The sequence below is a fragment of the Eretmochelys imbricata genome, chromosome 4 (assembly GCF_965152235.1).
Source record: "Eretmochelys imbricata isolate rEreImb1 chromosome 4, rEreImb1.hap1, whole genome shotgun sequence".
Lineage (NCBI taxonomy): Eukaryota > Metazoa > Chordata > Testudines > Cheloniidae > Eretmochelys > Eretmochelys imbricata.
This window is the reverse complement of record NC_135575.1, coordinates 123012948-123025113: the sequence shown is the minus strand read 5'-3', so window position 1 is coordinate 123025113 and position 12166 is coordinate 123012948. Positions and strand designations below refer to the sequence as shown.

Here is a 12166-nt window from a genome sequence, read left to right as displayed (position 1 = left end):
CAGTCTCAGATTAAAAGAAAAAGAAGTCTCATTAAAGTTAATTGCTTCTCACAGCTTCAGTACATATAAAACTAAATATTACTTTCATCAGTGTCCTGAGAGCAAATAGGGTCTAAAAGTCTTGTAATTGCTGGCATGCTACAAAAATTAAACATGCAAAAAAGTCTACCTTGAACTATGAACAGACAAGCCAGTTTACCTTTTCAAGTTTCTGGAGGAGTATTAGCAAAGCAAAGGGGTATTTAGAACCCGGCAGGATTTTCAGTGGAGATAAACTAGGATAGCATCACTGGAATTGAGTAAAAAGAAAAGGAGTACTAGTGGCACCTTAGAGACTAAGCTGTAGCTACAGCTCACTTCATCTTATGCTCAAATAAATTGGTTAGTCTCTAAGGTGCCACTAGTACTCCTTTTCTTTTTGCGAATACAGACTAACACGGCTGCTACTCTGAAACCTGGAATTGAGTAAGAGAGTCTCTTTGAAGTCCATGAAGCTAGTCTACTTTACACTATCTGTTCCACAACGTTTAAAATAGTTGATTGTTCTCTCAATGCAAGAGATGTGATAAATTGACTTCCAGTTTGAGGTTTTGATTAATCCCCTCAAGTTTTGTATCACTGTAGATATCACTAATTCAAAGTTTCTCATTCACTTGTCATTGTTATATTAAATTTATGGTAATGCAAATGTAAAATGATTGTATAACCTCACCAGTAGTTAGTGTTTTATTGTTTTCCCTTCTATACAGTGTTAGCTTTTAAGCTCAACAGATCAATCGGTGCAAGTTAACACATGTTGGAGCTGCACCTGCTTCCTTCAGGTCCAAATTTAGTCCAATAATCTGGAAGTGGGTTGTTAAAAATAAACAAAATGATGTCTGTTGCCAGATGTTGTAGACATTTAGTCAGGGACAAGAAAGTAGAATGATAATTACTGCAGCTGAGGGAGAACCATTGTTTGTATATGTTTAGTAAATATTCCCCAAGTAATGAGTAGTTTCCTTTGCAAATGAAGAGGCACTAGTAAGTTTTTGAAGTGCTGAATATTTTATATTTTTAAAATAAAATCTGGAAAGATCCTGCCTGCTTTTCTATACTGTATGATTTCCCTGTTACTCTGAACTGATCAAGGACCAAATCCTGCTCACTGTACTCACATGAGCTGTCCTGTTCAGGCCAGGGGGACTATTTGTTAGGAAGGTGTCTAGGATTCAGGGCTTGATCCTGTGCCATTAAAGTCAATGGGAGTTTTGCTATTGACTCTCAATGGGAGCAGGATCAAACCCCTGGCCCTTAGTGGATTTTTTTTTTTAATTGTCACCATTCTGTTCCAGCTCTACACTTATGATTCTGATGAAGTGTTTCTATGCCAGAATTCCAAAGTTTGTAAGTCTTCATAGTGTTATGACACAAATATTACATAACTGTTATTGTGCTGGTTTTTTGTGTGTAAATATTACTAGAATACATTTAATCAAAGTAAAAAATAAAGTGGTATTTTCAGTTTTTGCCATATGATCAAGTAGTTATATTGCTCCTTCTAAAGTTTCACCAAAATCAAATCGAACATAGAAGGTGTTTCACTGCTGGAAAAGCCATTGAAAGGGCATTTCATTTTTAACAGTGTGCTCTCGGAGAATCTCAAGGTACATTTTCCAAAGCAGAAACCTTTCAACATTTCAGTTTAGGTTGCTAAGGGCAATTCAAGAGATTAGTTTAAAGTGCCTCGAAGTGAAAACTTCTTATTTTAAGCCCTGCCTGTAGTTCTCATTTTCTTTTTTTCTGTTCTTCATTTTCTCTTTCCAGTTGTATGGCAAAGGATCCAAAGGATCTCTTTTCCCAACTGCTTTTTCTAGCAATATCCTTTCATTTTGGTAGCAGTACACCGAAATTCAGTGTCCCAACAGACACTTTCTTCTAGCAACTGGTTTATATAAAATAGAGGTAAACATGGCCAGATTTATTAGAACTCCTCATGCATATCAGAATTATTTTTCTTTGAATTGCTTCAGCTTATTAATTCTAAGAATATCCAATAGGTGGCATCATCCCATAGACAAAATTTTAACACAGTTCCACTGAAGCAGACGCAGCACTACCATGCTTAGATCCATACACGTGGAAGGCAGGGACTCTTGCAACTGGACTATTTTTGTTTGTATAAATGTTACATTAACTTTAAATATACAGCAGAGGCCCAGTCATGATTAGAATCAAAAGCCTACATTAATGCTGTGTGTTCCTGCTACATTGATGATCAAATATTTGAGTGACCACCAAGGGAATTGTGCATCCCAGTTCTCCCCATTATTGTGACCTGTGTGATTGGTCTCCACAAGAGAAGAGAGGGAGATAATGGGCATGTCAAAGGTATGGCCAGTTAGCACACAGCACAAATACCCCAACACATGGTCCTATTAATATATTTATTATTAGTATTGTGGTAGCACCCCAATCAGAACTGAGACCCTATCATGCTAAGTTCTGGACAAAGTCACAGGAAGACATAGTCCTTGCTCTGAAGATTTTTTAATTAAATGTGAAACCATAACTAACAGGAGGGAAGAAGTGGGGAAAAATACGGTAACTCGTGTAACCACAGAAATTAACTACAGTATATGCATAACTTGATAACTGTGGGTCATTTGAGAGATCTGATTTTTCTTTTAAATATCAGCTCTCCCCAAATGAAATATACTGAAATTCAGACTTCTTAACATGAAATACTTTTTTAAAAAACACTAAAGATGGGCACCACTGAAGTACACCCTGTAAACACTTTTACATGGAACTTGATATTTGCTATATCACATCAGTGCACATATGACTTAGGGGAAATTTTCCATTAGCCATATTACAGTTAGCCTTTTAAAATTCACCACTCTGGCCAAAAAAATTAAAAAAGACGAACTAAATAATAGTTCTGTCTTTGTAAGAGACAGACCGTAATTTTGGCCACCACCACCTGGCTCTGCTGCAACAGTCACCTAGCAAACCCTCTTCGCAAAACCATGTTGGTAAGACAAAAATAATAATAAATTTCAAACATGGGTGGAAGGATTATGTGCAAACTGAAAGAATAATGTGCATGGGAAGAAAAAGGTATAGCATACAAAGAGCCTGAGAAATGAATCTCATTTGGAGATTTCATGAAAAGGGGATAAGGATGGGTAAAAAGCTTTAAAAACCCACCTAATCACTGTTCGGAGTATATACAGCATGTACTGGAACCTTGGTTTGTTCAAATATTCATGCAGAGCAGGTTTAGACGACCGGTGCTTGGGGATTGGTGATCAGAGAGGTACACATGCATAGGCTGTGGGAATAATCAACACCTTCATAAGGGCATGTGACCTATGAAGTTTGGAATCTACCTATTTGAGTGATCACCTTCCCGCCCCCATGATATACTGCCACAGCAGGGGTAATTAGAACATTTGAGCTGAAACCTCCTTAAGAGGAGGCTCTCTGTAAGGGCCCTGGGATTATGGAACATGCACTGAAATAGCCCAGATTTGATGACTTTCAGCATGTTGCAAAAGCCATTAATTTGATAGGGATTTTTGGAGACCGTTGAAGGTAGTAAGTTCCTGGATACAGTAAGGGATGGAAAGGATCTGCTTTCTCGCTGTGGTTTGCTGAGTTTGGTATATAAGATTTTGTTAAAAAGGCTGGTGGGTACTTGTAAGACTAAGACCCAGATCCTCAATGGTATTTAGGAACCTAACTCACATTAATTTCAGTGCAAATTAGGTGCTTAAATACCATTAAGGGCGTGTCCTCACTACTAGGGTAAGTCGACTTAAGTTACACTACTCCAGCTATGTGAATAATGTAGCTGGAGTCAACATAGCTTAGGTCTACTTACCCCAGTGTCTTCACTGCGCTGTGTCAAGAGGAGATGCTCTCCGGTCAACTTCCCTTACTCTTCTCGGAGAGGTGGACTACTCGGGTCGACTGGAGAGCGCTCTGCCATCAATTTAGCAAGTCTTCACTAGACCTGCTAAATCGACACCCACTGCATGACAAGAGATACTAAGGTGCCTAAACCCTATATTTAGGTGCTACTGCAATCCACAAACCCCCACTCAGCTGCTGCCTAACCCTGTACGCGGGGGCAATGGAAGGACTCCAAAAGGGAGGGAGCCCAAGCACCAGGTTGCAATACCACTCACTCAAATTTGGCCCCACCAACCCTCCATCATGCCAGCAGGGAAGGTTAAAGATTCCAGTGATTGTCAAGGTGGCTAAGTACCTTTGTGGATGTGGGTCCTAGTGTTTCTGTGTAGGTGTTTTAATAACTATTAACTTAGGAGTACGTGGAGCAGTGACTGATATCTCTTTAGATTTAATGTTGCTGTATGTTCATATTAATGGAATGTCCTTTTCTTATAGATTCAATGGTTCTGGAGATCTTTTGGAGGGAGCATTTGGGAGTAGCTGGAATTAACTGTCAAGTGAGAGATTAATTTACAGAGTTTAATGGCAGCAAGGAGAGATGTAATGAAATTTGGCATCCTGTACTAAATCACATGGCAGAGACTCAATTACTACTGCAGCATTTAATGTTGCTAAAAGCATTCTGCTTCTTTTACAAGGCATTAAATAATACGTGTTTGCCTTGGTTTGGTACCTGTGGATAAGTCTGCAAAAATCTAGTGTGTCTGTTATGTTCTCAGGCTACATGTCTCATTGTAAGACCGTCTTTGTCTGCATGTTTTATTTTATGAAAAGAAAGTCCACCCCCAAGGCTCAGTAGAAATGGAGTCTATCTGTCCACTTTCACTCTGAACACATCTAACAAAGTAATTTTAAGTGGAGAACAAGAAAAATATCTGTAGTACTTTTTATAGATATCAGCCAAGTTAACTGAGGTCTAGTCTACACGGGCAACGTGGCTTGTGTAGTCATGGCAGAGCACTGGGGGAGAACTCTCCCAGTGCTCTAAAAAAAAAAAAAAAAAAAAATCCCACCTCCACGAGGGGCGCAGCTCCCAGCGCTGGTGCACTGTCTACACTGACACTTTACGGCGCTGAAACTTCCTGCGCTCAGGGGGATGTTTTTTCACACCCCTGAGCAGTTGCAGCGCTGTAAAGTGTCAGTGTAGACAAGCCCTGAGGCACTCATGATATTATTCTGCCTGACTGCACAGAGTTAACTCAAAGGAGGCTGTTGGCAGAGGGAAGCCAAAAGCAAATGGAACAATGGCAAAGATAAGAATATCACAGAGAATACTAAGCAGGAATGGCAGAAACCCCCTAAAAGTGGGGGGGCCACCAGCGCCCCCTGTGGCTCCGCCCCCCCATGCCACCCCCTCATGCTGCCACTTCCCCCTGAGGCCCCACCCATGCACCACCTCTTCCCCTCCACTTGCTCCTCTCTGCCCTCTCCCCCCACATCATTTTCCTTTATGGCCAGTAAAAAGCAAAGGGGCCATGGCCCTCTGATACTCCCTGTTCCGGTACCCCTGATACTAATAGTCTTTGAGGAAACAGTTGGGAAGCTATTAACTGAGGGACTATGCACCCGCCTGACTATGCAGCTAAGCTAGCAAGGTTTATCCTTCCCAGGCTTGAACTTAGGATCAAAGGTGATATTAAAACCTTAAAGATCCCTGCCTAGGGGGAAGGGTGCAAAGTGGGCAGCAGCAGCTGGAGAGGAGCCTGGCATAGAGGATGCTGTAGAGCAGTGGCTTTCAACCTTTCCACACTACTGTACCCCTTTCAGGAGTCTGATTTGTTTTACGTATCCCAAGTTTCACCTCACTTAAAAACTACTTGCTTACAAAATCAGACATAAAAATACAGAAGTGTCACAGCACACTATAACTGAAACATTGCTTCCTTTCTCATTTTACCATATAATTATAAAATAAATCAATTGGAATATAAATATTGTACTTACATTTCAGTGTACAGTTTATAAAGCAATATAAACAAGTCACTGTCTATGAAATTTTAGTTTGTACTGACTTCGCTAGTGCTTTTTAATGTAGCCTGTTGTAAAACTAGGCAAATATCGAGATGAGTTGAGGTATCCCCTGCAAGACCTCTGTCTACCTCCAGGAGTATGCATATCGCTGGCTGAGAACCAGCAGCATGGCGGGGCTGGAGGGAAGCCCTGGCTTAGTGGAACTTATCCAACACTAACAAGGCAAGAATAAAGTGTCAGTAAGGCTATGTCTACACTACACAGCTTTTACCGGCACGGCTGAAGCAACACAGCCATGTTGCTAAAAGTCACACCATGTAGCCGCTGTTTGTTGGCTCTCCTGCAGACAAAAAACTTCCACCACCACCCCCCATGATCAGCGCTCTCCTGCCGACAACATGCTGTTCACACTGGTGCTTGTCATGGCAAAACTTTTGTCTTTTGGTTGGGGGGAAGGGCAGGTTAAACACCTCTGAAAGACAAAAGTTTTGTTGTTCAATTGCCAGTGTAGACATAGCCTAAGAGTGGGTAAGAACCAGGCCTTTTCTCATCGTCTCCTTTCTTAGTGTTTGCTGTGTACCTTTGATGAATAAAGCATGCTTTGTTTTGGAGAAGCTGCTTGAGTCACTTAATTAGCAGCTGTCACAAGCCTATGGGGAAAGAGGGTTTACAGGTACTAAATGGGCCAGTTATGTTACAACGATAGAGAAATATTTGGGCTAGGTTCACTCAAGAGGGAACAAAGGGGTCTAAAGCACAACCTACCCCATAACCATGACATCTCCAAGCTATTCCTATTTTCCTGGTTTGTGTTTGTCTGTAAAACTATCTAATAATAATTAATACCAAATGCACTTTAAAACTATTCCCTTTGTGACAAGCTTTTTCTGCAGGTCTGACTGCACAATCCATTAAAGCATTGAAGCCCTTTTATATCCCTTTCCCAGCACTGAAAAATTCCATTTGCCCAAGGAGCGGGTGCATCTCCTTCACTAGTTTGCCTACTACGCACACAATACCTTTGCCCAAGTGGAGGGGTGAGACACTATTGCATAGAACACAAATATACCTGTCCCTACCCCACCTTTGCTCCATGCAGAAGCTTCTCTGGTGATGCCCTCTCACAGAAGGAAGCATGTTTGAGAATATGGGAACTTCTGGGGTCTAAGACACGAGTGTCCATTCAACACTTGGTTCTCCTAGCAGGAGTTAGTGCTGTTTGAAGCAGGTTAATAGCCTTGCTGCAAGAGAGTGGAAACTTGGCAACAACAGCTGTACTGCCATTTGCCAGGGGAAAGGATGAGCGAGCCAATGGAAATTCAACCATCCCTACAGAATGGGCTACAATCTCTGTGGATTCTGGGTGGGTTCCATCCCCAAGGATAAATGGAATGATTCGCCTGATGTCACCTCTGCTCCTCCCTCTTGAGGTATGCTCATAATAAATTCTGCCAAGTGACACTCGCAAAGTTTGCTGTTCTTTTGCCCCATCCATGGGGTTTGCTGCAGGAGGATGCAGTCTGGGTCAGGGTGCTTTCAGGCTTTGGGGGTGATTTAATATTTAAATTTAAAACACTTATTGTACATTTATCAAGATGAGCATCCTTTTCGATACAACAAAATATAAACCCAGCAGCCTGTCATGGACTCCACTGAAATTTCAGTTGTCCTTATTCTCATTAGTAGGAGATCAGAGTGAGGCCCCAAATCTGTTTGGTTTGGTTCACTGGCTAAAGGAGCCTATTTAGCTCGAGAGGGAGTTCAGCATCAGAGCATGAGATGTGTGTGTGACTGAGCATAATCTGAGATAGAGTGAGTGAGGTCAGCTGTGATCACAGCAGGCTGCTTAGAACTAGTTCAGTGTGAAAAGAAGCAGACAGAGTCTCTTTTCCTCAAGCTATACAGACACAGATTTGTAATATGCAATAGGAGTTTTCCTTTCATAGTACGAAGAGGGGGTGAAATTTTCTCTGTGAACAAGATTTCTGTTGGCTATTGTGACTTTTTCCTGTTAGATTTGCAGCCTGGTTGTGTTTTTTCAGCCTTCACACAGCATGAGTCTGTCTACTGAGGTATGGCACAAGCAAACTGTGCTTCCATTTGGATTTTATTTGCTGCATTTGTCAGTGTCTGGCTAGACCAGCTTCCAGTGAAGGTGCACATTGTTACATTCCTTCAAAAATTATGGCCATAAAAATTCTCATAGTACTAAGGATATGTCTGTCCCCAAAGTATCTGAATCTTTGCTATTTCCTGTATCTTCACATTTGTTAAATAATCACAGTGCTTACTGGCAATAGAGGATCATCTCCTTCACCCACTCATCTTCATGCATTGCTCCTTGCTCCCCCTATGCACCGAAAGTCCTCATCCTGCTTCACCAACCTCTCCTCCACATCTCTTGTAAAGACTCGCTTTTGCTGCATTACTGCCAAGTCAACAGTTAACAATCAAATCCTCCAAGTTACTCCTTTCTTTTCTCTGTGTAGATCTTTTAGATAAGTGCCTTAGTACAGGGCATGGCTTATTTTAGGTCTTGTACAGCACTGAATATGCTGGTGGTATTTAAAAATGTCTTTTTGCTTCGAGAAGACGCTGACTCTTAATCTCAGTGTGCTCCCTGACTTAATAGTATCAATTTGTATTAATAAAGCACTACTTAACAAATCCATCAACACAAAATTCAGGATTAAGGTTCTCTCTGTATCCATAATTCTAATCCTATTCCAGCCAAAAGACTGTAGCCTTCTTACATTTAATATTGGGTTTGGGACACATGGAAACTATCAGCAGTTATGGCCCAAAACAAGCAAGAGACCAACTGTCCTGCCGGATAGATCCCTTAACACACATACTTCTGGTAGAATAATTTATGCAGAGATACAAATCATGACCAACATCTCGCATATTTCAAGAAATCTGCAATGGCATCAAGAATTACCTCTCCCAGGAAAACACTATACACAAGCAAAGGCAGTTTTCTTAGTAACTATTATGAAACTATAAACCAGTGTTACACAACCTATGTCACATTCAGCTTTTTAGGTGCCCTGCATATAACTTCCATGGAGTTTTCTTGTTTGATGAGCCCTTGTTCCCTGCCAGGTCTCAGGTACAACAAAAATGAGTGGAGAACCCATGAGAAATTCCCCATGCTGCCTGCTACTAATGATGAAGAAATGGACAAAAGCCTCCAGAATATTTCCCCTTCTTTCTAAGGGGGCAGGAAGTAAAGAAAAGAAAAACCTGCTCCTAGCCACACTCCCCGCTCAACAGCAGGGAGAAAAAAAATGCATAAAATTGAAGGTACACAATAATTGGGATGTGATTCCCTAACATTTTGTTCCATGGTGCGTTAGATCATGTCAATTACAACTGAGTCATGACAACCATAGCACCAGAATGCAAACCATTAAATTGCAATGTCAGGCTGTCACTGCACAAATATTTTGCGACTCTCTACTTTACTCTTTTGAGGAATTGGTTGTCCAGCCATTCCTGGATTAGTCCCACATAAAAGCTCTTCTTTAATCTGTTGCTCCAAAAATGGAAAATTGTCTGTCAAAACAAAACCATTCTGTTGTCAATCATTTAGGAGTAATTTAAGCAAAGGACTTGCTTTGAGAAGATGGGTGTGCAATGCCTGTGTGATTCCGACTCCTCCAAAGGAAAGACTAAAAACAACCTATGGTTTTGTTCAATCCTGGTTCAAGATTTCTGAAGTCTCCTTTTCAGAACAGCTGGTGCCATTTAAAATTGTTCTCCCTGAAATATACTTCACTGAGTATTTTTAATCAGATGAAGTTTTAAAAAAAAATCCCACACAAACACTTGGCTTTTTCATTGTCTTATCAACTGTAAATGTTCAAACATTTAGAAGTTAAGAACAGAGCATTGGCTGGATTTCATTAGTGTGACTCCAAGGCAGCAGCCAGGAAAAACATATCAGTGTGCTGGAGAATATTCCCACTTGCAAACTTCTTTTTGACCCACAAAGGGGGAGAACTCAAAATTTGTTTGTTTTGACCTTTCAAAAACCCTCAGAAAGAGAACATCCTCCAGGTTACACAGAAGTTGCTCTGTTCCAACACAGAGTTAGGGAACAAATCTCACTTTGATATTCCATTAATTTGAATGCTGCTCAGGTTTACATGCAAACAAGAACAAACTTTTATTCCAAGGGTCTGACCGTCTTTATAGGTTTTTCTCCCTGACCCCCAGGGCTCCTCCCCTTCCCCTTCTGGGCTCTACTTTCTGGTTTCTTAAAGGAGTCATGCCACATAAACAGCTGTTCCCAAATACAACAACTGTAATCGCTGAGCGCCAGATAGTCGGAGTAAGGATTTCACAGAATATGTCTGTTGATGCAGTTCGGAGTAACTTGTTGTTCAACATGAGTGAGGGTATCACAATCTGCACCAGGGAAAGGGAGGATATAGGCAAGAGTTGAGGGTACATGGGTAAGAAAATGGTGGCTCCACTCTGCATGCTAGCCACAGCAAGTGAGCTACTCCTATAAGGTAGGTAGGATACATGTGTTTTGCATAGCACATTGCTGATGAAAGATACATGTCTTTGGCTCCACCTAGAACTCTCTCTATGATGGGTGTCTGCTTCAGTAAATGGGTGTTGCTCTAAGCATGGCCCAAGCAGGATTCTGACTTGCTCTGTGTGTCTCTATGCACCACGGGAGAAGCACAATTTCACTATGTGCAACTTCGCACAGTACATAATCATCTCAGCCAATGGTGGTATCCATGGTGGAGAAGAACAAACCAAAATATATATATAAAAATCCTAGGCTGAACTTTAATGGAGCATCGCAGGAAGTAGCAGCTCTCCTGCACTGCTTTAGGAAGCTTCATTTACATGGATCACATGGAGTCAAAGGAGATACAGGAGGGTGAATGCGCTGACGCAGTTCACCCTTTCTCCCCCAACTGCTCCAGCAACCACTGCAGTGGAGAGAACCAACCCCTCCTATCTGGCCTAGTATGATCAGGAGAGTGAGTCTAGCCATGCTTTTTATTTGGAGAGTCACATAAGGAACATACCTGCCTCTCAGCAGCAGGACTGTCCTGTCTGTCTCTCTCCAGGAGGAAAGGGAAAATGCGAGCAGAGAAAGGACAGCATCTGCAGAGCCCTGCAAATCTGCAGGTATCCATTTTATCTGCAGATATCCACAGACCATTTTTGCAGATTGCAGATTGGATGTGGACACAAATTTTGCATCCATGCAGGGCTCAAAGTGTCTGCTCCACCAGAATAATTCACGAGAGGGACTCTCCTCTTGCCATGCTCTATACTCCTGTTTTTTAATTGATGTACTGTTTGTGAAATGAACTTGCTCTTTGTTATGGATTCAAACACCTCCTAACATCTAACTGGATCAAGACTATAGGGACCCAGATATATTCCTAGACCAAACAAAAAAAAAAAAACCCTAGCTTAGATGGAGTTATGGTTGGGAGTGCTTATCACTGATTCAAGAGGAAAAAACGTTATAGGAATTATGTAATTATCACCAAAACAAGCATTATCAACCCAGGAAATTCAGCTTGGAAGGTTTCATACATATTTAAGGCCAAACAGGACCATCATCTAGTCTGACCTTCTGCATAACAAAGGCCAGAGCATTTCATCCAGTTGCCCTTATACTGAGGCCAATAACTTGTTTAACTAATGCATATCTTCCAGTCTTGATCGGAAGACATCAAGGGATGGAGACCACCACGCTTGGTGGTCTGCTCCACTGGTTAATCAATCACCCTCACTGTTAAAACATTTACCTTTATTTCTAATTTGAATTCATCTGGCTTTAACTTGTTATGCCCGTCTCCACTAGATTAAAAGTTCTTTAGTACCTAGTATTTTCACCCCAGGAAGGTACTTATAAACCATTAACATTAAACACAAAAGACAGTAAACATATTAAGGTACCCTCACTGTCCTGTAGCGATATCATGCAACAACTACAATTATATTAATGCATATTAGTGTTTGTAGTCCCAGATTAAACTAATTTATTAAGTCATATTAGGCAGTTTTCACACTTTCCCCTTCATGGTACCACGAATTCACCTGAATTTTCACCTGAACCTGGCCATTATTGCTTGAAACTGCAGACAGAAGGGTTACATTTACAATTCAATACTTTCAAAATTGGTGCAGGTTATTATATAAATATGCATATCTAGAATTTAAAAAAAACATTGAAAGTAAATTGTAATTTGTG

General features: G+C 41.0%; 1 protein-coding gene across 1 annotated transcript in view; it reads left to right on the top strand.

Moving 5' to 3' along the window:
- Positions 1–5009, top strand: part of ACOX3 (acyl-CoA oxidase 3, pristanoyl) — a 62789-nt gene extending 57780 nt beyond the window's left edge. The window contains exons 19-20 of the mRNA XM_077815883.1: positions 1335–1386; positions 4396–5009. Coding sequence (XP_077672009.1) covers positions 1335–1386; positions 4396–4440 — 97 coding nt within the window. The 3' untranslated portion in view covers positions 4441–5009. The remainder of the gene's footprint in view (positions 1–1334; positions 1387–4395) is intronic.
- The last annotated feature ends 7157 nt before the right edge of the window (positions 5010–12166 follow it).